This window comes from Cavia porcellus, unplaced genomic scaffold (assembly GCF_034190915.1).
Source record: "Cavia porcellus strain 051 isolate PalLab524CR breed Dunkin Hartley unplaced genomic scaffold, mCavPor4.1 scaffold_33, whole genome shotgun sequence".
In the NCBI taxonomy this organism is placed as follows: domain Eukaryota; kingdom Metazoa; phylum Chordata; class Mammalia; order Rodentia; family Caviidae; genus Cavia; species Cavia porcellus.
Window position 1 is genome coordinate 32,388,655 of NW_026947516.1, and position 26,936 is coordinate 32,415,590.

The 26,936-nt window shown below is 32.8% G+C and overlaps 1 protein-coding gene across 3 annotated transcripts in view; it reads left to right on the forward strand.

Annotated features, from left to right (window-relative positions):
• The window catches only part of Il1rapl1 (interleukin 1 receptor accessory protein like 1), a 1,239,862-nt gene that overhangs the window by 637,611 nt on the left and 575,315 nt on the right, over positions 1–26,936 (forward strand). For all 3 annotated transcript variants that reach the window (XM_063243102.1, XM_013146969.3, XM_063243101.1), the window contains one exon: positions 11,208–11,487. In XM_063243102.1, coding sequence (XP_063099172.1) covers positions 11,208–11,487 — 280 coding nt within the window. The remainder of the gene's footprint in view (positions 1–11,207; positions 11,488–26,936) is intronic.

The following is a 26,936-nucleotide window of genomic DNA, read 5'->3' on the forward strand; positions in this document are numbered from 1 at the left end:
GCATGACTAATTGGTCAGGGCAAGTATTTTAGCACAAGAATCATCCAAGGGATATTACAAATTGATCACAAAAAAAGCTAACCAGGGGGCTGGGGTTTTAGCTCAGCGCATAAGCACCTGCCTTGCAAGGAGGCGATCGTGAGTTCAATCCCCGGTACCGGAAAAAAGAGAGAAAAAAAAAAAAAAAAAAAAGGCGGGAAAAAAAAGGCTAACTTATGTTTGAAGACACTAAATGAATACTACTCTCAAATTGAAAGTAGAACCTTGCTAATCATAAGCCTAACATGCTTCAAATTTCCAAAACCACTCAGGTACAGTGGTACACATTTGTAATGCCAGCTACTCAAGAGGCTGAGGTAGAGGGTTGCAAGTTCAAGGCTAGTCTATGCAATGCAGAAATATGTTGTCTGTAAAAGAAAGTACTGAGGATGTAGATTATTGGTAGAGTGATTACTTAGGTTATGTGAGGCTCTAGGTTCAATCTTTCCACCACATAAATGAAGAATAAAGGAAAGGAAAGGAAAAGAAAAGAAAAAAAAAAGAAAAGAAAAGAAAAGAAAAGAAAAAATGGAAAGGAAATTTACATGCAGGGGAGACTAAAACCAGACTGCTAACGCAATCAAAAAGCTGCTGTTCAAGCTCAGCCCACGTGTTACTTCCCAGAAAGAATAAAAAAGCGTAATTCTAGTTGGTCTAGACCTCAGAGCCTTAGGAATAGGGTAGCATTGCTACCACAAAAAGGGGTGTTGACTCTAAGGAACTGTTAACTGCAAGAAATGATTATAAGTGTGCTTTATATCAACCCATGTTGCTCAAAAATGATGGCTTCCCTTTTTCTTATTGCATGATTTGAATGAGTGTTAGATCAGGTGCACTATTTGCTTGTCATCGATGGAGGCTGTGAAAGGTAATATATATAAACAATGTTTAAAGAGATAAGTAGGCCACTGAAGTAAAAGGATAAGTAATAAATGCAATGATAAAATGTCAAACACAATACACTGTTGTAGTTTGTAATTGGTCAGGTGAGATATCACAGTTAAGAACAGGAGCTATCAAGAAGTTAAGGGTTTGCTAAGTTTGAGCATTGTACGGAAGATTTGGGCATCATTTTCCATGCTTCAGGAAGCTTTACTGCTTTATTTTGTCTTTATGGTATGTGCCAAGCATCACTGATCTTCTCAACTTTAAGATGTTTCCTTGTATAGTAGGCTAAAAAATAGAAGAACTTGTGTTAACACAAGCTTTCATTTAAAAAAAAGGAAGCAAATGGAGCTACTTATAACCTTCAGTAAAAATAGTTTGAAATATTGAACGGAGAAATATATGTATAATGAATTCAACCAGAATTTTAGGGATGATAAGTGATCGCTGCGTGAGTTTTCCGTTTACTTATGAGATGAGTGGTACTTATGGTATTGTTCTATTTTTATACTTTGAGACAAGATGTAAAAAGTCTATTCCACAGTCAACTTAAGAAATAATGATAAGTGTTAAAATCTTATGCCATATAGTGAAATAGGTGCTTCTGAAGATGGATTTTGTGAAAAGATATTTGACAATTTATGAAAATCTATCTGGAAATATTATAACGCTTTAAAATGTATTAATTTTTCCACTAATTTCACTTCCTAAGTTATATTCAAAGGAATGGCCACTTTTTCTTTCTTTTTTTTTTTTTTTTTAAGGAGAAGGCTGTGGAATTTTGTACAGAAAGTTTCTATCTCCAAACTGTTTATAACAGGCAAAACTAGCATAAAATCAGCTAACACCTGGAAAATTAAATAAATTATAACATAGTAATATTATGAAGTGTTATACAATTACTACAAAGCATCAAGTATAAATGCATAATACTGAGAAAAGATAATGAATAAATAAAAGGGTAGATGAACAGTTTTATTCTCTGTTTTACTCACTTACATTTTCCTTTCTTTTTATTACTAGAAAACAAATACTTTAAAACAAATTCTAACAAAGCATCCACCAGAAATGCACAGGTTTTTGTGGGTTGCAATTAGAAATACCTGCTAGACACTGGAGACTAAGATCTATGGTGTAGGGTTAACTGTACTGCTAAGGATCTTGGGATCTTATTTACCTTGGGGCCAGCTGTTTGCTCATCAAATGAGAATAACACTTCAGAAGAAATGTGCTAATAGGTCATCAAAGCCTGTACCCACTTTCAGATGATCTACTTTGAGAGGGTGATACATGATAACTTCCACACTTTATCAGAGAGATTTCTAGAAACTAGGTTCCTTATAATTGGCAGAGCTTCCAGAGAAAGATAAATTCTTATCATCCACCCAAATATCTCCAAAATATTTGAAAGTACTCTTCCAAATTTTTACACAACATATATTTTAAAGGCAAAGGTCTGAAAATACTCTAACCGAACTAAATGTGCTCTTAAACATGAGGTTAGGGACAAAAATTTTATAAACTCAAAACTGTTAGCTGTGGCTGAGATTTGCAACCATTGGCACTAACAATTTAGTGCTTTCCTCTTAATAGGAAGCCAAATGGAGTTCTTATGTTTAGAGAGAAGTATCCAGTGCATATGAAGTACCGACTTTGTTTGTTTGTTTGTTTTGGGTACCAGGGATCAAACTCATGACCTCACACTTGCCAGGCAGGTGCTTGTGCTGCTGAACTAAACCCCGGCCCCTAGACTTCATCTATTTAAAAACCTAACCTCAGCCTCAGGTTCATATTTGTCACAGCTTATGTGAATGTCCTATACTCCCTAGCCTTAACCCTTTCTTAAAATTGGCATTTCCAGACACACCAGCATTAAAATAAAATTAAAGTCTTATGCCACACATTTAGTTTGCAGCCATACAATTTAAAAAGATCAAAGGAGAAAAATAATATACATATGCTCATATATGTTCAGTATTTTGAGACTTATTTTTCCCCTACTTTGGCTTTGCTTCGAGTTTTCAAATGAAGAAATTATAAAAAATACATTTCAAAGACATCACCACTTGACAAATGAGGTATTGCTGATTTTATAGTTGACTGGGAATGATATTTCAATCTACAATGAGACATGACTTCAAAGTCAATTTACATTATTCCTCTCCCTCACTGCTTGAATTTAGTTATCTACTCCACCAGTTTTGCCTCTTAAACCTTTCTTCAAGCCATTCAATTCATTTCTTCTCTACTTCCATTGCCTGACTGTAGACTTTCAGTAATATCATTCTCCTAGCTAGAGCCCGCAAATTTATCTTTCTATCTAAAACTTTATCCACTGTAGAATATCTAGAAATACTTAAACTCTTCAATATCACCTCATTGATTTTGCAATGAAGCACAAATATTGGACCTCATAAAAGAACCTCCATGACGTGTATTTGTCCACTTTACAACCTTTCTTTCTTATTTACTTATGTAAAAATTTACTGCATTAAAAAGACTTTTTGGTTGTTAGAAAACTATACTAGCTCTTATTACTGTATTTTACTTCCATGTCCCCCTGAAATCAGTAGCCTTCTGACCTGTTCTATGGCTAACTTCCTAAATTGTGACATGCACCTCCTCATTTCCCCTTCCTTGAATACTACCATAAGAAGTTTGTTAATTTTTTCATTGCATTCCAATGTTGTAATTTTAATTTTGATCTATGAAAGTTTCTTGGGGGAAAAAGGTTAGGTCTCATAGTCCTAGTATCTTCACTACCTATGATAGAGTCTCAATGTTGATTCCCAGTGTATGAATACATAAATCCATATTAGGACACCTTACTGCAACTGGAATCAAGACATCATTTTGACTGCACATGATTGACTAAGGGAGCGTATTTCAGGAAAAACCTTTAACTAATGGAAGAAAATAGATAGTACAAACTATGTGAGGAGAAAGGTTTAGGTAAACTTCAGTTTTGACATAATCCATAAGGAAATGTAAGCAAAAACTGCACAACAGACTCACTCCACTACAGACACAGTGACCTGTAAGTTCACATCAGTCAGTTATTGGCAATGAGCCATACTCAAGAAGGAGAAACTTCCCGAGAAGAGTGGTTTTCATCAGTCAAATATAATTTTGTAGAGGGGATGACTGAGGTACTAGCATTTAACATCAAATGAGCTGGAGACAATAGGATATAACAGTATAGTAAACGGAGTCATGATGGAGCATTGTCTACACGGACAAAATATCTTAATTATTTTATAATTATTTCAATGTCTATTAAATTAGATACTTTATGAGTAAAGAGTTTTGAGTCTTATTTTTTCACATTGTTATGCAATATGTGTAAGCTCTATGATTAGACTTTTTCTAAAACATTTAACCTTTAAGCCCGTTATTAAGGAAATATTTTGAGCTCTTATATATGTAGTAATAGTGACTTGATTACAAATATTTTTACTGATCTCATTTGAAAATACTGACAGTATTTAATGTATATCGTTTTTTTTTTTATTAAGTGATACTTGAGTATTAACTCTAAGGGAATTCGTTCTGAATCTCAGTTCCATCACTGTCTTTGTAAAGCTTCTGGAATTTTATGGGTAGAAGCAACAACAACAACAACAAACAACAACAAAAAAAGGCTTGTGGTCAGCCAGTGCAGGCAGGGAGGCAGCCACATCCACCCCTGTGCACCAACCAATGCCGTAGGAAGGCTTGCTTCCCGTGGACATCCAGTAAATGTGCAGAGACACAATCAGATATGTCCCATGCACATGCAGTCTGCCATTGGAGACCCTTGCTTCCTTCGGGCAGCCACTGTACACTGGGAGTATCACATAAACACACCCCTGTGTACCTCTCATCACTGGTGGTGACCTGATGTAAATTTACAGGCTGAGAGAAGCAGCCCCATCATCAAACATCCCTGACCCTCAGGAAAGCCTCACTATAGCAGCACCGGTCTGAAGAACCTCACTGTCTGCCTGGGAATCTTAGTTCAGGGAACCAGGTGCCTGTCCCATTCCTCTACAGCATGGAGGGGCTGGAAATGTGAGAAATGCCTGGGTCCCCAGCAACTGGCTTAACAGGAGGACACCAGGAAAATGTCAAGATGAAGGAACAAAAGGTAATATCAGATCTCCAGGCCACACAGAACAAGTCTGGGAGACACAGTTATGGGAGAAAATGAAAAGCACACACCTAAAATCTTTGAGCGGATAGCAACTGAAATAAAGAAACAATGTCATCACACTGTAAAGGTTATCAGGTCAGAAATAATGCCTCAGGTAAAAGAAGAAATCATAAACATAATGAAGTAATTGTTGAGCATATCTAAAGAAGATATAGATAAAAAAGAGCATATAAAATGATGGAAAATTGAATGAATGATGTAGGAAAGAATTACAATGCATGAAACAGCTTCAAAAAGATAGCCAAGAAATTAAAAACTATTGAAAGATGTCAAAACCACTTGAAAGACACTGAAGATGGATTTTCAGACCTTGAAGATAGGATTCTGAAAGGAAAGATCTCTTGAAAATAAAAAGTAGCCTGGAAATAACAATTCAGTGCTGCAAGACAACACAAAGAAAAATTAGTTAAGAGTGACAGGTATCAACAAAGAAGCCAGGGTAAACAAAATGAAATAAAAATGCTATTTATAGAAGCAATAACAGAAACTTTCCCAATCATGGGAAAAGAATTTGACATAAGATAAACGAGGCATATAACACTCCAACTAGCCATAACCAAAAATATCTAGATACAGACATATAATAATCAAGAACCCCAGAAATTTCTCCCAAAAGCAGAATATTAAAAGCTGTTAGAGAAAATAAACTGATCACCTTTAAGGGAAAACCAATCAGACTAATGGCAGACTTGTCAATGCAAATCATCAATCAGGTCAAGAAAAGTTTGGAGTGAAGTGTTTCAAATCCTGAAAGAAAACTTCCAACCCAAATTGATTTACTCTGAAAAACTTTCTTTCAGAATTGATGGAAAAATAACATACTTCCATGGTAAAGAAGAACTGAAGGAATTCATGACCACCAAATCAACCCTACAGATAGTGCTGAAAGATATTCTCTAGAGAAACAAAAATGACCATGGTTCCAGGAATAGCAGCATAGAAAGATTGCCAAACAGGATATGCAGTTGAAAAAGAGAGAAAATGGAGGACCAACAGCAGAAGGGAAAAATGGCAGAGATGAATCAATACATGGCAGTTGTAATCATTAATGTATATGGCCTGAATTCACCAATAAAAAGAAACACAGAGTGGATCAAGAAACAAGATCTATTGTTATTCTATATAGAAGAAACACGTTTAACTCAAAAAGAAAATCATGGACTGAAAATCAAAAGAGACAAAACAATTGTTCTCCATGACAGGAAACCAGGAAAAAAGCAATGATATCTTGCCTGTCAACCACAGAATGGATAAAAAAGATATGGGAATTTGATGCAATAGAGCTACCTAACTATAGGATCCTAACTATAGGATCATCTCAAGGCTCTTGCAGGTAAATGGATGCAAATGAAGATCATGCTCATGGTTTGGACTCATGTGGGTGAACACTGAGCTATCTCCCTAACATAAAATCCTCAAGGAGTTAGTGGGATCCAAAAAGCACGATAGATATTATGAAAGTGATAGGGAACAAATGCCAAAAAAGGGAATATGGTAACCACTGTTAATTTCCTATTATCTTGTTTTGAATTCCTGTATCATTTTCATAATTTTGTTAGGTTTGATTCTATCTGGTCTTGTTTTGTTAGATTTTATCATATGTGATCATATGGGCAGCTGTTCTGAAGATAATTGGATGTATTATGGTAACCAATGTTGGTTTCCATTTATCTTGCTTTGAAATCCTATACTGGTTTCATTCTTTAGTTTTGATCTGTCTTATTCTGGTTTTTTGTTGTTGTTGTTGTTGTTGTTTGATTTGATTAATGTGAATAGTATGGACAGCTATTTTGAGGAAAATGAGAAATCATGGTAGTCATTGTTCATTTCCTGTCATCTTGTTTTGAAGCCCTTTAATGCTTATGTCTTTTGTTTTGATTGGTTCTGTTCTGTTTTCTTTTGTTTGATTTTATTCTGTGTGAAGGTATGGACAGCTGTTCTGAACAAAACAAGAGATATTACAGTAGCTGCTGTTGATCTTCTGTTGTCTTGTTTTGAAGTCCTCTGCTACTTGCATTGTTTTATTCTGATTTATTTTATTCTGTTTTGTTTTGTTTTATTCTCTTTAAAGTAAAAAAAAAAATGAAGGTGATGTTTTCTACCCTTGTTCCCCAACATAATTTCATGTTTTCATAAACTTCTGTTGGTTACAAAGGAATGTATACTGCACATGAATATTGACTTTGAGTACCTCCCTAGAATCCTATTCAAGGAGGACAATAAAAAACTCTGAGATGGCATTATAGAAATTTTTGTTCTGAAAGAAGGAAAGCAGATTAAATACTCCTGGTCTAGATAATTACCTAAAAATTTTAATAATAGTGTTAGTAATAATAATAGCTACTATCTTAACAAATATTTTATTCATCGAGTTAAGTTTTATAAGATTGCATATCCTTTTAAGATGGGAGATGTCTTACTACACAAAACTTTGTTTAAAAAAATAATTTGTGCTTACATAAGTAAAATGACTGTATTTATAAAGCATTATTGAAGTATTTTATAGTGAAATGACATTATGACTCCAATTTAGTTTATTTTCAACTGCTGTAGGAAAAAATTTGATACAGAACGAGAAAGAGAACATGTAGAGATAAATATTAACAAAAGTAATATATCAGTTATCACTTTTCATGTAAAAAATTATGTATTGTAACTCTTGAAGACTGATACACTTTTATCCTTTATTTAAATGTTTTTACCAAAATTTAAATATATCCCATACAATCCTTTTCTGTATTTTCTATGTTTTAGTAAAAATTGTTAAAACAGCTTAATTCTTTGAATTCATTTATAAACAATATACTTGTTCAAATGATAGTAATACCTCCTAAACCATAAAGTATTATTTTCGCATTATAATGAATACAGTGTATCTATCATCTCTCTTACCCACAGTGCTGTTATTTTTTCATCTTGCCCCTGGCTTCTCCTTGCCTAGTGTCCTTGTCATTTTAAATTTTCTTGCATGGTCAATAGTTAAGTACTAAATATGTCAATTTTCAGAATTGTTTATGCTTTTTAAAAATATTTTCCTAACTAAGCATCTTCCAAAAGTGTTTATTAAAATCTATTTTTGTCCAATACAACTCTATCACTGTTCTTCTAATCTAGTTTTTTGCGAACATTTCAGAACTTTCTATACTAAATCTTTTTTTTTTTACTTTCAAATATCTTGCTTTATTTTATAAATCTTCTGAGATTTTGAATACTTTCATTTTACTCTTTAAACTGCTACCTTGAAGGTTTTTCAGAAGCAGCACTATCTTGTGTGACAAATAATTTTAGCACCAATTACTTGATTCTAGACTTACTTTATAATTCAATTAATAGTAAAATAAAATAGTTTAATGCTTATAACCAGGATTGTAACTGTTTGCAATAAAATCTAACCTAGGATTCTTTTCATATAATGAGACAAATATATAGAACTGTGTTGATTATTATGTCATGCAATTATATAACCTTCATATCTCTGTTTGTGTAGTTCTTTCTTTCCTTTTTAGTATAGTAGGCTGACTCTGTAGTTGTAAATGATAATAACGGTGATAACAATGCACATATTGTTGATTTCCACAAAAATCCCTACAGATTGATTTTAGATAGTTCCTTACTGAAACACTTTCATAAGAAACAACCTCAAATTTGATAACTGAAATGAACTAAATCAAATAATTTTATGTATTTGACACCTTTATTAAGAAGCCAAATGCACAGTGGTAGGGAGGATAAATTCTAGGTTATTAAATTGCTGAAACCACCAACATTCATACTTACTATTTTTTATTAGTATAGGCTTGTATTACAGAATAATGATGTGTTTATTACACAACATGTCTTAATCATTTTTAATCTTTTATTAAATGTCATGGAATTTCTTTATATACTGTTTGGTAATCTGTTTATTTTTTCACTCATGTATTTAGTGAATAATGTATTGAGCACTTTTGCAGATACTTCTAGACTCTGGTGCTTTCAAACAAGTAATTGAGAAGACAAAGTCTCTGATTGCCAGAGGCTTAAATTCTTTTGGAATAGACAAAAAGCAAACAACAAATCGATATATAATATAATGTCAGATAGAACTAAGTCCTATGGAAAGAATATCAATGCCGATACTGAATCAATTTGAACAGGAATAGATTGTTTCACAGAGGACAGTTAGGGAAGGCCTCTTTGTGAACGTGATATTTGGAGGAAAGGAGAGAGGAAGCAATACAATTTTGTAGTGATAAATGTTTCAGATAGAGGGAACAGCACATTCCAAAGCCAAATGGATGCTTTTGTGAAGAGTAAATGACAATGTTTAAACTCATTCGTGCATAGTTAAATGTTTATTAGATATTATTGTAAAATTAATAATTCATTCTACATGTTAGTATGTGTTTTATTTGCTCTAATGTATACCTTCTTTTTCATCTGGGTCATCTTGCTTCACGTGAATTACATGTAGTTCACGTTGCTCTCAGTGCCTTCAGCTTATCCTTTATTAACTCAAGGTCAACTAAGCCTTTCTTACAAGACTTAAATGTTACTGTGTCAGAGGTCCTGTTTTTTAAGCCTTTGCCGTTCTGATCAACAGAGGTATCTTCTGAGCAACATTCAGTTTATTTTATTGCTAAGTGTTAGACAATGACCCTCTCTAAAGAGAAAATACACAACTTATTTATGATGATTATAATTTTGATTGACTTGCCCATTTGCAACCTGTTGTTTTTCATGGGTGAGGGAAAAACAGAACTTTTAAAAGAAAGGATATCATTGAGAAAACAGTACTTTCAGAAAACAAAGAAAATTTAATTTACTTCCTACCAACCTTTCTCATTTCCCACTATGTTGTATTTATATTCCCCACAATGCTCTCAAAAGTCAGGAAAAAGTGCTATCACTGTCTCTGACGATAGAACAGCGCTGGAGCTCAACTCACTTTTCTTTCTTTCTTTCCAGTTTGGCTGTATTTATTCCTCATTTTATTGGCTTTTATTAAAGACAAAAAAGCTACAAAGTAATTTAAACCAAGAAATACACAAAGAATTGTTAAATATACCATAACATTTGATTCATGGAGGGACTGGTTAGAATGAAAGAAATATTACTCTATTCAGGCCACCATAGCATATTGAAAGGCACTGGTTTGCTTTCCCTGTAGAAGTTTACTTCTCCTAGTTGTAGCGTTGAAAAAACTCAAGATCAATTTGGTTTCTGGAGATGGTGCTCTTGCTGGCTTACAGCCAGCCATCTTGTTCCTGTGTGCGTATCCACCCTTTTATTTTTATGTACAAGGGGAGAGAGAGAGAAGAACAAGTTTCTTTGTACCCTTTGAGGACGATAACACTGTTAGATGAGCCACAAACACATGAACTCATCTAACTTTATCTCTCAGTAGTTATCTCTTTAAATGTCATTACCTTGCAGCTTAGTGCTTTATTGTATGAGTGAGTATCACATTCAAAAGAGAATGAATGGTGAAAGTCATCAGTTTTCTGCACTTGTATAACTTGTTAGGAATCAGTCCTTAGGAATTTGCCAGAGACTCTCCTTCTTAAGTTCTTGGATATCTGTTCCTAAATAAATGTCTAGATTCAGACTTGCTTAAAATTTGAAGAGTGCTGATTGTCCTTCACTGGAGGAACCAGGAGCTTGAGAAATCCTGCACACTGCAAGAATTGTCTTAGCAAGCATGCTGGAATTAGGGAACAAAACCCTTTTCTCATGCAATGTCTCCCTAGCACCCTCTACTGACAAAGCTTCAATACCAGCTAGCAAGGAAAAGAAAAAAAAAAAAAAAAATTGTCAAAGAGGCAGATCTATTTTGACAGAGCAGTTTTTAAAAGTTCATTTAGAATTCAAAGGCATAAGTCAATAACTAGCATACTACCCTAAACTAAAAATAATTACCAGCAGAATCAGACCAAGGAAACAATACAGTGTTTATTAGTAGGATAAACTATTTTCAGTTTTATTCATTGCTGTATTATCTGTACCTAGAATGACTCAAAATAGATGCTCAGCATATATTTGTTTAAAAAAAAGAATGAATAGACTCATTTCTTAACTTTCTTTAATGTTTTTCTTCTCTCTTTTACTATAGCGGATGGATGCACAGACTGGTCCGTGGACATTAAGAAATACCAAGTTTTGGTGGGAGAACCTGTTCGAATCAAATGTGCACTCTTTTATGGTTATATCAGAGCAAATTATTCCCTTGCCCAAAGTGCTGGACTCAGTTTGATGTGGTACAAGAGCTCTGGCCCTGGAGATTTTGAAGAACCAATAGCCTTTGATGGAAGTAGAATGAGCAAAGAAGAAGACTCCATTTGGTTCCGACCAACACTGCTACAGGACAGTGGACTTTATGCTTGTGTCATCAGGTATCCTTTCTATTCTATTACTGGTGAATCAGTGACATTGCATGCTACTTTCTCTTACATTCTTCCCCTGTCTCTTTCTGCTGAAGGTACTGTCTCAATATTTGTATATATTGCTGCTTTCTAAAATTTGGAGTCTAAGTCATGAAAAGATAGAATTGGAACTTATACTGAAACATTATTTCTAGCTTATGGAGAAAAGAGATACCATCTGGGTATCTACGTATGTTCCCAGAAATTACTAAAGACTATGAAATAAAATTTATACAGGAAGTAAATGTTGCAAATAAAAATGTAAGCAAAGACTTACAGAAAGAATGCATAGTTTATTGCTAAATGGGTTGTAACATTTTGTTATTACCCTTCACGGAGACATAGAGCAGAGATAATTCTTGTTCACACACATCTGAAAAGATGATTTAGGTGGCGTGTGTATGGGAACAAAAAGAGAAAAGCAGTCCTGCCACATTAGGAAATGCAAAGTTTGTATCCTAGACCATTTTGTTGATGAAAATTGCTGGATCAATACCAAAATCTTGCTGTGTCTTTCATTGTCCTTATTAAAGTTAACAACAATATCATTGGCATTATCCTCAAGGTAACTCATCACAAATCTGCACATCATTGTCAAAGAGATACACGGTTTATTCAATCACAGTGCATTGACATACTATCTATGTAATCTGTGGAACACATAAGCAGTTAAAAATACCACATTAAGCATTTAGCCCTTCTTCATCTAGAAGGAGCACGTTTATTTAGCTAGTCAGAGAATATACCTTTATGAGTGTTCTATATCATAATGGGCATTTTTAACTGAGTTCTGTCCTTGAATTTTTGTTTTAATGTTTTGCAAGAAAAAGTGAATGAAGAACTATGAACCAATTTTTTTTGCTTTCTTTTATTGCCATCCATAAAAACATTTTAAAAAAAAATCTCTCTCTGCTCTTGACCTTCAATTTTTAAATTCCTTTTTTCAGAGTTATGTCCCATTAGTTGTTTGAAACATACACTTGGCTAGAGTTCATATGAGCATTACCTCGCTCTGCAAATGGTAGCATTTACATGATAATTTGCACTAAAATTTTATTCTTGGGGTAATTATTGTATCATATTAAATTGCAGAAATTAACATAGAGAGGTCACATGTATCCTTAATTAAGCTTTGCTCAATAGTAACATTTTTCAAAGATGAAGTACAATATCATAATCAGAGTATTGAGCTCCATATGATAAAGATTAAAAAAATGCCATCCTCTCAAGAAATACCCATAGTTCCCATTTGAAGCTATACCATTTCTACCTAATCCCCATCACAAGTAACTGGCAATTACTAATATGTTATTAATAATTTTTCCATTCAATAAAGCAATATAAATGAGATCATACAGTGTATATAATTCATTGTAATTGCCCTTTACCACAACATAATTCCTTTGAAATCCATCTGAGTGTTGCAGGAAGCCTACTTAATTTTTTTTTTTTTTTCTTTTACTGGTGAACAGTGTTCCACAAAAGGAATATGCTTTGATTATTTGCTCTCTTCATGTAATCTGGATGGTTTTTAGTTTGTGACCATTAAAAATAAAACTTCTATGAAAATTCACAAACCAAATGTCCAAAAATGAATATGAGTTGTAAGTTAGTTGCATATTCAGTTTTATAAGAAATTATCAAACTGTTTTTCCAAAATAACTTTATCATGTTTTTAGCATTAAAAAGAGACAGTTTCTCCATATACTTGCAATATTTGGTATTGTCATGGTATTTAGTTATAGCCATTCTGGTAGGCTAATCTTGGTATCTCATGATTTGATTTTGTATTTTTTTTTTTTTTTTCTTTTTTGGTACTGAGGATCAAACTCACTACCTCACACTTGCCATTCAGGCACAGATGCAACTGAGCTAAATCCCTGGTCCTAATTTTGCATTTTTAAATAATGGCTAATAGCTCTGTGTTGGGTAAATTTCCTATTCAGTTTTTTGTCAACTGTATAATTTTAATTGTGCTTCTTGTTAAGGTCAGTTTTTGTTTGTTTGTTTTGCTACTAAGGATAGAACCCAGGGCTTCAGACATGTTTGACAACTGTTATACAAATAATTACACCACCAGGAACCTTTGTTGAGTTTTCAAAAATCTTTGAATGTGTAAATACCAGTTCTCTTTCAAATAGGTGGTTTGCAAATATGTAGCTTTGTTTTTAGGCTACCTTTGGCATGATTACCAGTTTCATTTCCTTATGTTTTGCTAAAATGCATGGAATAATTTTGATTTTTCATGTTTCATGTACTTATTTAGCTATGGTTTATGGGCTGATACATGGTCTAGTTTGGAATAAGTTCCATATACTACTGAGAAGATTGTGTGTTCTGTTGTTGTTGGGTGGAATATTCTTGAAATGCCTGTTAATTCTCTTTGTTTATAGGTATGATTTAACTCTGTCATGAATTTGTTGATTCTTTTATCTAAGAGATTTTTCTATTTGTGCTAGTTTCCTGTTGAGGTTACCTACTATAACTGTGCTGATGTTTAGTTGACCTTTAATTTCCAGTAGTGTTTTTTTTTTTTAAAGTCAGGTGTATTAATGTTTGGTGCATATATGCTCATCTTTGACATATTTTTCTGTGGAATGGTTCTCTTAATCAATATGTAGTAGCCTTCTTTACCTCTAATGATCAGTATTGACTTTAAGTCCATTTTTCCTGAAAATAGAAAAGCTAGCTACTCCTGCTAGTTTTCATATTCCCTTTTTATGAAATATTGTTTTCCACTCTTTGGTATATAGTCTGTGAATTTCTCTTTGGATTAAATGTGGTTGGTTAAATACAAGGTTTCTTAATTTTGATGAAGTTCAAATTATAAATTTTATATTTATGGTTCATAATTTTGTTATAAGTTATGAATCTTTGCCTAACCCTTATTCCTGAATACTTCACTTGTTTTATTTTTTTTTTTACTTTTAAAATGGTAATGCCAGAAGTTTTATTGTTTTATACTTAATATTTAATTGTATCATTTATTCTGAGTTAATATTTGTATCAAGTATAAGGGATAAAGAGGTTGAAATTTAATTTTATTATATAGAGTTGATTTTACTCCAATACCATTTTTAAAAAAAATACTATACTTGTTCAGTTGAACTGCTTTTTCTCCTTTATTCATACTCTATAGGGCATAGCTATGTGGGTTGACTTTTGCTTTCTATATTTTATATATATGTGTCCAATTGTCTTCTATTACCATATCATCCTCTTTTGTGTAGCTATATAGTAGGTCAAAACATGAAAAATATGAATTCTTCTTTTAAAATCTGTTGTGAAAAAATGACAATTATAGTTATTTAGCTATAGTAGCACCTGCTATTTTCAAGTATATTTTAGCATGATCTGGTCTGTTTAAAATACCTTTCAAACATTTTGATAGTAATCATGTTAAACCTATATATTGATTTCTGAAGAACTAATATATTTATTATGTTTCATGTATAAGCATGGTTTGACCCTCGATTTACTTATGTTTTCTTTCTTTATCAATGTCTTGTAATTTTCAGTGTATATTTTGTTAAATTTTTATGTAAATATTCATTTTCTTCTAGTATTTGTGCATATATATTTATGTTTCACCACGAAAATTTTCAATTTGTAAAAACTATAAGTTTTTTGTGTGATAACACTTTCTAGGATTTTTTTTTAAATAGACTGGTTTTTAGAGAAAATTTGGACTTAAAGCAACATTGAGCACAAGGTGCAAAGAGTTTCTAAATATACCTCCTCCCTCCACACTTGCATAACAATAGTGACATCCTGCCCAAGACTGGTATATTTGTTACATTTAATAATCCTACCCTTTGTGCAGTGGCATTAGCATAGCAAATGAGGTTTATTCCAGGTGTGGTTACTGCTAATGAACTTACCAGAAAGTTGGAAAACAAGGGGTTTTTTTGCTGTTTTTTTTTTTAATTTAATTTAATTTTTTGTTTTGTTTTGGGTATTGGAGTTCAATCTAGAGTCTCTCCTTCTCACCAGCACTGAATAATTTTTCTAGTGCTCCATATCTTTGCCAGTCTGTTAAAATTTATTCCTAATGTCACAAGTAGCTTTTGAAGACTTTAAAGCTGGATAATGACTTCTATGTAATAGGTTTAATTATGGTCTTCAAAAAAGTAAACCCACTGAGAATGTGACTTTCCCTTGTTATGGTATGTTTTAAAAACAAATTTTTAATTATATATAAAAGCAAATTTTTAATTATATATAAAACATGTTGTATCATGTAAGTATCAAACTCCTTTACTCAGGTTCAGCATTCATCTTAGAGACCTATTCTTCTTGTTTTTCTTGGAAAGTAAGTATGATTTACCAAAAATACTTAATGAATTCCATGTGCAGGGATACCTTGGTTGTCAAATGGTTCTAAGCTCAAACTTTCTACTACTTGAACACCAAAGTTCAAAAAATTCTGCTTAGTGTTTACAACTGTGCTTGACAGTTGAACAGAAAATCTGACTTGGAAAAAAAAAAGACTGTAGAAGCTGAGAATGAGTCATCAGTCACCTCTTGCTGCAGACACAAAGTGGTGATGATTTAGTCTAAGCACCACTCTCTTCCAGACAATATATAGTGCTTGTTTTAGTGCATTAAAACATTTGTTACTGTGTGTGTTTTTTGCACTTTACTATCATGAAATATTGTAACCATGGCTCCAAAGAAAGTGAGTGATAGCAGCAGTAAGGCTAAGAAGAAAACTGTGAGAACCATGATAGTTAAAGAAATCCTTAGAAATTTGTTAAAGTCGTGGAAAAATGAATTTATACGTGTAATTTGGGTGCCTTGGGACAAATTAGTTTTCTATTTTTTATTATGGGAAAAATATGTTCAGTTCTTGAACTTTTCTGTGTTGTAGCATGAATTTGAAATGAATTGAGTTCTACAACTGGGATATCACTGTATTTACTCACTAGCAGACGTGCAGATCACATTGTGATAAGTAATGTGTTAGTGTAGGATTACCAAGTTTTGTAGAATTCTTTTTCTGTTTGAGAAGGGAGAAAATTAAAGAAGAGGCAGAAAAAAATACGATGAGGAGGGCAAAGCAAGCAGGGTAACAGGGGTAGAAAGAATCAAAGTATTTTATATGCATGTAAGAATATGCCAAAGTTATACTCATTATTCTATACAAATAAAATATATTGATAAAAAAGTTTTTCTACTCAAGTAGCTAATGAAAGAGAAAATAAATATGTAACAAATGCCTAGAAATATTATAAAAATAGTTTAAAATATAGTAGAGTTCTGCCAAGATTGAGAAGAATGATTCTTCCTATCTTCTCCACCTTACAACTGAAATAGTCTGGATTCAACACAGCCAACAAGCTTAAGGTGTCTCCAAAGAGTTGAAAGAGGAGTTGCCTATGGGCCATAAGACGTGAGGGAAGACATACCAGTATGCTGTGTTCTTCCCATCTCGTCATGCCTTTGCAGATTAATTCATGATGTTTCCACGTTTTGTTTCTTCATTTGAAACTGAAGTTTTTTTCATTGCATACTTAACTAATACGCATATATGTCTTGAAGAAAGTAGTTTGTGTTAACTTGATTCCTTTCCCATATTGTTCCATAGATAGTGATCTCAGTGATTAATTGTAGGTATAAATCAATTCAAAATTTTATGACTTAAAAAAGTATTTCATTCAAACATAATTTCAGTGCAGGATATCCTCTGATATTTAGATTTTCTATTGATGTTGCCTGAGGTCACTTGCAACTGGAGTCGTCTAGCATGCACCGTTTGTTAAGACTGTTTTTCTTTATAAATCCTCAGGATTTCTATCTGTGTCTCACTCTCTGTCTTTCTGTTTGTATCTGTCTCTGTCTCTCTCTGCTGCTCTGGCAATCTCTCTGAACTTCTCTCTGTTTCTGTCTCTGTCTCTGTCTCAGTTTCTGTCTCTCTCTCTGTCTCTCTTTGCTTCTCTCTCTACTTCTCTCTCTGTCTATCTATGTCTGTCTGTCTGTCTGTCTCTCTCTCTCTCTCTCTCTCTCTCTCTCTCTCTCTCTCTCTCTCTTTGTGTTTCTACACGGTCTTTCTAGCAGGGCACCAAACTGTTACATGATGATTCAAACTGAATAATCACTGGTAAAGCATCTGCTTACATCATGCTTACTAATGTTCCATGAGCCACGTTTTTAGCTAATTTCAGAGGAAAATTTATAAGGACTTGTGTTCTGTGGGGTTTAGTTCATTAAGGTCACCAAAGTAACAGTCCAACAAAGACTTCCCTTTAGTTCTAACAATTCATGCATTTAGCATGAAAATTAAAATCACACCTCTAAATCCCTCAAAAACTCTTAGTATAGCCTCAGGGTTAGGTTTGGATTTCACTGTATGCCACAGTTCTAAATGCAAATCAGGTTCATCCCACTCATTTCCTTAATTGAAACTCCTCAGGAGTGGCTCCTCTTAATCCAAAGATGAAATAAGAAGACATTTTTGTGGATCCCTCACTCCCAGCATACTATGATGAAATAAGGATAGCATAAATCAACTATGCAGTCCCATTTAAAATGGGGGAAGGAGTGATAACAATGCTAAATCCAGCTGGGCACATGTCAGCAATTTTTAATTAGCATTTACTTCTTCTTGCTAGGGTTGGTTTTTTCCTTGGCAGTTGGTTACACCCTCTTGCTTTTCATAGAAAATTAAGTGCTCTGAGACTTGTTTTTCAGCTTTTACTTTATTCTTCTTAGTGTAAGGTAGTATAATTAACTAAAATGATGTGAAATTTTTTAGTGTTAAATTTCATTCCAATCCATAAAGCAAAACCTATGACCAAAATATCTCCAAGATGGCTCCATTTTGCAGCACTATTTTGCTCTTCAAGTCACAATGTTTGGGAAAGTGAACCAAACATTTTAGACACTTACTGCCCAACTAGTCTTAGGGTTTGCATGATAAGTTATCTCAGCTCCCTTCTCTGGATCAGAGAATATTTACTGTCTTCCAAACACATTACCACTGACACTTTCACTCCTCAGAATCAATCGAGGTGTTTATCAACCAAAAACACTCAATAAGTACTCATTGAGTGAAATAATGAGTGATTTAGATCAATGCTCCTTAAAAGACCTTGTGTAAAATACTTTAGAAAAAAATTATACAATTTTATGCTTCCTATCGTATTCTTTGAGGAAATAATATAATGTTAATGTATTTTCAGAATCTAACCCAAATTGTGAATTGCTTAATGTAAACAATATTTTATACTCCAAAAGGCATTTTTGTTGTTTTGCAAAATACACCTTTCCTATTACCAGGTAAAGTACAAAGTCATAAAATGTTAGGTTTAATGAACTGAAAAATGACTACTATAATTTTAACATAAACTGTTTAATGTATTTTAATATGTAAAATAGAAGATAATTTTTAATATTTATTAATGTCTTATGAAATTCTTGCTTTAAAAACAAGTTATTCTTGGAACAAAAGATACATGATGATATAAGCAACATTTTAGAAAGTTTAAAATATACATATATCATGGATTTGCATAATTTGATCATGGCAATCAAAAATCCATATAAATGTTTTATATCCTATCCAGGAATTTTAATTATCATATGCATATGTGTTCCAAAAATATAGTGATAGTTTTGCAATCTTCATTTCCTAATTGCATAATGCTCTCTCTTAACTGAACCTAGAGTTTACCCTTTAGAATATCAACTATAATGTCTAGATAATTAAAATGCAATGAACGCTATATAAGCTAATATTTTTTTAAGTCAAACACATGTGAATATTTACATAGTATTTTAAATCAGGATGTAGAATCTTTTGTGATGATATGTTGAAACTTCAGAGCTATAAATTGGGAAATCTCTCTATAGGTTTCATGACAAGTTTCTAGCCTTAAAGGGCTACAGTGAGACTTTATAGTTGCATAACTTTGATGATTCTTAGAGCTAGTACTAAAATAGCACATCGTACAAGAACAAACACCAAGTCTATATAGTCGTTACACACCTGAGACATAAAGGTATATTTTTTTCTTTTTAAGTTAAGCATTATGAGTACTTCTCAGCCAAGGATAAAAATATACGTTTAGCATGTTTCACAAATATTGGTGAAAGGATTATAACAAGGAAAGCTTTGAGTCATTAATTGATTGAAATGCCGGAGATTGAAGCCAGGGCCTAGTGCATACTAAGCAAACATTCTACTACTGAGTTGCACCAGCCCAGTAAGGAAATATTTAAGTTGCAAATAGTATGTATCAGGCACATAGACCATTTATATTGCACCAAAGCTTTATTGGTACCTATATTTTTATAATGGTCATTAATTTTCCTTTATTTGTAAAAACTACTTTTCAAAAATGTTTCTTACTTATGTTGATATAATAAGTGAAGAGAAAGTTAATAAGCATAATAGATTATTGTAATCGCCTCTGATGAGCAAAAATTTGAGATAGATAAAAATGTTGAAATTGGAACGAAAAGATGATCTAAGATTTTTTCTAAATCTCATTTTACATGAGATTACCAAGTAAAATACATGAACGATAATCTCAATGAATGTAAAAAGGCAATAAACGAACTGATTGTTCTTTGAAGAGCTCATGAAGAACCTGTGATTTGAGGAGTATTTTGCAATCTAAATTTATGGCTAGGGAAAGTGCAATTGAGAATGATTTCTCTCTTAGAAAGTTTTCATGAGAACAAGAGAAATTAAAAGATGATGTAGAACAGCAGCTGACAGAATTTTATATGAAGACCAGAAGACAAACATTTTAGCTTTTGTACGCCATATAAATTCTATCCTGGGTTGTTCAAATCTGCTGCTGTAATGCAACAGCATGTGTACACAAAACATAAAAAATGGTTATGGCTGTGTTTCAATAAAAGTTTATTTTAAAAATATAATTGGTTGGATTTAGGCTGCGTGTCATAATTTATTGATTCCTCATCTAGAAAATGTCTTGCAAACTGCAAATAGATAAATCAAATGTTGCAAAGATTGTTACCATTAACAAAGAAAATGCAAACATCAATTTCTGAGAGAAAAGCAGAAATAGAATTTTTGTATGTGATAGTCAGATGATCATGATGAATGGTTTTTAAAAAGAAAGAAATGCTAAGACTTAAATGGTAAGTCTAAAGCAGGGAACAGATGAAAGCATTTTGTCTGGAAGTATCTTACAACAATTTTATGTATGTTGACAGAAAGTACATTGTGTGAAATAGTCATGGGCTTTCATAATAATAGAGGCAAGAAGCCATGGAGATTAACATTTGAATATTAATGGTAAAGTAGCAAAGCAAAAAACAAATTTCAGTATTATTTTTGGAAGGAACAAAAACATCAAAAGTGATATTTGATTCTATATATTTTGAGCTGGATCGGTTGTTTCAATGGGAAACAAAGAGGGATAGCAAAAAGTATATCTTAATGGCTTTCTACATCTTAATCTTTTTCAATAAACAGTTAAACCCCCAAAACTTTTCATAAATACTTCAGGTCTTTGAGAAATAAAATTGCTTGATTTTAAGCAATTACGTTAGAAAACACTAAAGTTACTTCATCCGGGTTCTCCATACATCATTTTAATGAATAAAAAAAGAGGTATGAGATCCAATCTAATTTTCTGTCTATATATTAGGCTCTTCTTTAGACCATAAGCTTGGTGGAGAGATGTAACTTTACATCTTTAGAGCTCTGATTGCATTGATCTGGTCATTTTGAGTTGAACAGAGAAAAAACTTTTAATAATATGTTATAGTTTTGGTACAGGTTATTGAATATAAGAATATTAAAAATGACTGATTTAAACAAGTGAGAAGTTGGTTTGTCAAGGAAACTAAAAAAGTAAAGATTTCAGAACCGTTATGTTAGCCACCTAAATGTCTCGGCCCCAGTTTTGTTTTCTATTTCCTGCTCTGCACACTCTCTAAGGTATGGCCCCCATTAGCATTTTTCAAGATGAAAAGTTCTTCGTCTTTTCCAGGCCATTATAAAAAGTAAACTGTAGAGTGAAATGAAAGGAGCAAAAGCAAGATCCTTTGTACTTTCAAGACAAACCCTAGAGGGTTCTTCCATCACTTCTGTTTATGTCTCATAGGCCAGAACATTTTCACATGATTATTTCAAGCTGTACCGCTTCTTAAATATGAATTTTTATAATTAGTTACCAATGTGCTTCATAAAAATACTACCATTTCGAGGTTCTTAAATTGATTTCCCAAAAAGAAAAGTTCAAGACAGGGATTCTTGTGCAAGTGATCAATAGAGGAATCACTCTAAAGAGAAACCTGCAAGTAAAGAAGCCAGACAGAGGACATGCTTGCAAAATCCTATCCGTAGCTTCATCTCACAAGGAACTCTAGAGTCCAAATTGCATCACAGAATTTATGCTGCTTTTGGCAAGGAGTATAGATCTATAGTTTTCAGGTATCTCCATCCAGATGGCTCTTGTGATGAGACAATACTTCAGAAAATGTTACAAGTGTGAGCCTTGAACAACCAACACCTACAGCAGATGCAAGATGAGTATGACAGTTGTTGAAGACATCATAAGTAGAATATGAATGCATCTGCTACATGAAAAAGAAGAGGGTGCAAAGACCAAGGGGCAAGTAGTCACTGTTTTTGACAACATCGTATTTTGGTTTGATATGTGGTGAGTCTATCAATGTATACTTGAAACACCTATATTTTAAACTCTACATTTTGCACTTCATTGTTTTAAAACTAAAATAAAATGTTAATGTTACCAATACTATCATACCTAGTGCAATGACATATCTCTCATCTCAAATCCATGTCACGCTCACAATCAATCAGAAAAGAACCTTAAAATTCCTGAAGAAGAATTAGCTGGATAAATACCTGCTCTTTCAAATATCTCTAATTCTGGTTTCCAAAAAGTTTCGTATTGCCCAGGAAATAAAAGGGTGACTGGATTAAAATGATTCAGATATATTCGCTACTTTTAATTTTAAATGAATAATTACTATGATTTTTCTTATGAGTTTGATCTGCCCTAGACTTATTTTGCTTCACAAACTGAATCTGATGTTATAAAATAAAGCCTTAAAAGAGGTCATGGAATGACCATTCAACTGATTTAATTATATCTCACAATTATAGATCTAAAACTCTCTATTTCCTCTATGAAGGTCATAAATGACAGACCTATAAAAAAGTCAAGGCTATGGCATGAATGAATAATGTTGAAAGTCTGTTCTAATAGTTTCAGGAAAATGTCTTGTATTGTCCTAAAGCAAAAAAAAAAAAAAAAAAAAAAATCATTTCAAAGAAATATCACATTACAATGGATTAAACATCATATTTCAGAAAAATAGTTCAAGTAGCATAATTAATGTTCTCTAGTAAAGTAGTTATAAGAAAGGCATTCTTGGATTTTTAGGAAAATTTCAAGATTTTGCATGATGCAGGGTACAAAAGTTTATTTTTTGACATTCTTAGCTTGTGACTTCCATTCTCAAATTTACAGAGTCAACCTATGGTGCCGAATAATTTGAATTTTTTAATGTTATTTAATTTTAAAATACCCACAGGTAGATCTTAGTCTGTGTTTGAAAAAGGTGATTATTAGCCATTCTTGTTTATTTTGTAGAATACAAAGTTCTGGATAATTTTTATTTAGTATAGAATCAAGTAAAGTAGACAGGGACAGAATTTAGATATCAGTGTGGAGGTGGTCTCATTTCAGAGAATAACAACAAAAAGAAGGCCCAGAGAGATTAATTAGTAGATGTCTAAAGTCCAAAAGCTAATACAGAAATACTAAAATCAAGCTGGATCTTCTTATTGTGTAATCAAACCAACTCAAAAAATTGACTTTATTTTTAATATACTATTGCTGGTTTACTTTTTCAGTAGTTCAGCCAGAACTTCTTGAATTCGCTTCAAATGAGTAAGGTGATTGATGGATTTTACTTAAAGAATGACTAAAATAATCTAAAAGAAAAATTTTACCCAATTTGTCTTAAATAGAGGATACCTTTGTAAGCTTCACTTTAAACTTTAATACATAGACTGGTACACAAGCAATTAATTTATGTTAATTTACAATACAGTATAATATTATTTGCTTTTCTATAGGCAGTTTGAAATTAATTGAAATTAAATTGATATAGTTTAAATGGCCAGATTCTTTTTTCAGGACTGGCTGTTCAACCCAGGGCCTTTGCACTGAGGTAAAGGCCTAACCCTTTTAAAATTGCATTGTGAGACAGGATTTCAGCAATTTGCCCAAGCTAGGCTGCAATTTGCTATCTACCTGCATTCAGTCTCCCAGAGTCCATGGTGGTGTGCAACACTATACTTGGCTTAGAATATGTTTTAAAAATATTGCCTCCACTTAATTCATTCCAGTAGATTATTACACATTTACTCTATACTAGCCACTGGGCTAGCCCTGAGGGTATCACAATAGATTATACCAGACTAGTGTTGAACTCCATTTGAATACATTCCTATAGCAGGAAGTCTATTTCAGAAGAGAGCCTTTAAAATACTAATTACTTGTGCTTTTACATTTAGCAAGGAAAATAACATATGCTTTCAGATCATCTATCTGGCTGACTTAGGCCACATGGTAGATAGAGCCACCCTCAAAGAGTCTACTCTTCCCTCTGAATCCAATTAGTTCTGGGTTTGTACAAAGAATTTCTAAGAGTGGCACTACTGGAGTAGTTTGAAAGAAACCGTTCTCAAGAATCTCAACTTCCATATGAATTCATGCCTAAAATTACCTGATAAATCATAATAACATTTCTTCCACTTTAAACAAAAGTAAAAAGCCTACACTTTTCTCCCTTTCCCCAGTTATAGTAATGCACTGTAACTCAGGAAATAGCATTCAGAGGGCAAGCAAAGGTGTAGTGCCCACCTTACTCACATTTCTCCTTGCTGGGGCAAAAAAAGACACCAGCAACTTATGGAAGGAGACATTTATTCTAGATTACAGTTTGTAGCAGTTTCAGTCGATAGTCAGCTGGCTTGGCATGGTGGCATGGCACAGTGGCACGATGGAATACACACTGCTCATGGTGATGCGGTGAGGAAGCAGAGACTAAAGGGAGGAGTCCTGAAAAGATAAACCCTTCCAGGCCACACCTTACACCCACTCTTCTGACCACCTCATAACAGCAAGAGAGCTCCAAATTCATCAATGGACTAACCAACGGATGATTATTATGACCCTAGGATACAATCACCTTCAATCACCTCCCCAGTGCACTCCTGAGGCATTAGGGGGGAACATCTAGATATAAAACAACACTGTAAAATTTAGTTTGAGAACTCAATGGTCTTTGACTTGAGAGATCTTATTCGTTTACTTTTCTTGCAAGAATTTCTGATGCTTGATCCAAAGTGGTGTATCCTTAATTCAGAACAGCCAAAGAAACATATAACAGTGATTCTGAATCATTTGAATATAGCTCAATGTTTTTATAAGACTATGATTTTCAAGATGTGTATGATCAAACTGAGGAGTAAATTTTTCTTGTTTGTTTACATTTGATATATATTGATGAAATACATTTAAAACCTTTTCAACATATCGGGTCATGAAATATTTATTTCATGTATTCAATTCTCTTCTTATAGATTTTATGTAATATATAATAAAAATAATTAAATATAAACTTGCAAAAATATATATTAACTTTAAATAAAGGGTTTTTTTTTCCAAAACATTTAAGGATAATGTGACCAAAAGAAGCTTGGAAACTACTACTCAAAATTTTATGAATTATAGTTTAAAGTGTAATCATGATAAAATCAGCAGAGTAGTAGTTTAAGAAATAAACAAAAGAAATTCCTAAATACTACCATGCTACCATGTATTTCTTGAAAACACAATGAAAATTCTGATTGTTTTATATTCATAAGGATGTTCTTGTCTACATGAAATTTTAGATTCATATTCAGGTGATAGTGATCTTTGTAATAGAATGTTACCATATATATATATATATATATATATATATATATATATATATATATGCAGGAACAACAAAGTACTTTATTTAATCATGCATTTTGTAGAAAGAATGTTGATAGTGGAAACCCAGTGACAAACTGTGCCAGTATATATAAGAAACTCAAAAGTTGACTGAAATGAATGAACAGCAGCCCAGATGCACATCAACTGATGAATGGACAACAAAAATGATAGTCACACACAAGGAAGCACTACTATGAAACAAAGAAAGATTAGCTTGAATCATTGGTGGGACAATAGATGCACCTTGAGACCATAATATTAAGTGAAGAAAATCAGACACACAAGTTAAATATCACAGAGTTTTTTTTTTTAATTTTATTTAAAAGGAAAAAGAGAAAAACACAAAACAAAACAAAGCGGTGTAAGGGTACATGTAATACAGAACTACAAAAAAAAAAAAAAAAAAAAGAACCAGTAAGAAATCACCTGTTAATAGACTACATATTATCATCTTAGAAATAGTTGCTCAAATCACAGTATCCAAGAATACAAAGTGGACATTCATACAGAGAGACTGCAAACAGCTGTGTTCAATGATCCAAAAACATTAATATAGTCAGCTATTTAACACCCCTAAACACACTTGCTGTTATATCCGTTAGAGCTCTTTTTCTTCCCCTCTCTTTTTTACAACAAAATTTACACATTTTGGATTTTATTACTCCTTAGTTCATATTACTTTTTTGGGGGGGGGAGAATAAAGTCAAATTTGGCAAAACAAAGCTGTCAGTCAAAACCAAGGATAGACATAGCACATGATGTAAAACAGAGTACAAGGTTATCAACAATGGTTATCAACGATGTCTCTTGTTTCCTTAAAAAGAATTGTCTATCTCATTAGATATTATAAAGTTGAACAAAACAGTAGAGAACAAGACCAATAAAACTTAGGCATTGTAAACATTACAGGACTTCCAAAGGAGACAATAGTCAAACCAGAATGGGCATCTTAGTGAATCTTATTGCCTTCAAAGTAGTTGCCTATACCCTCAAACTTAATACTATCATACAGAATGGAACAGAGTCTAATCAGTCAAAACAAGATCGTGGGAATATTACAGGACTTCAAAACAAGTTAATAGGGGATTGAAAAGAGTTACTATTATATATCCTAATTTTTTTTAATTTTTCCCTTAATTAAAATAAACATAAGAAATAGCTAAATAATTTTTTTAAAGAATAGTAGTTACCATAGTGTCTGTCTTTTTCCTTAAAATATTTGGATAAAACTTCATATACTATAGCTTCAAATATTTCCATCTCAAGAAGCCCAGAATAAAGCCTTTCTAATTAATAAGTGAAAATTTTATAAGTCTTCAAGGCCACATACTGGGGAATCATGATTATCACATATTTTTATATATTTGAATCATTACTTACATTAGGGAAACTATTCGGTATTCATACATTCGAGATTGA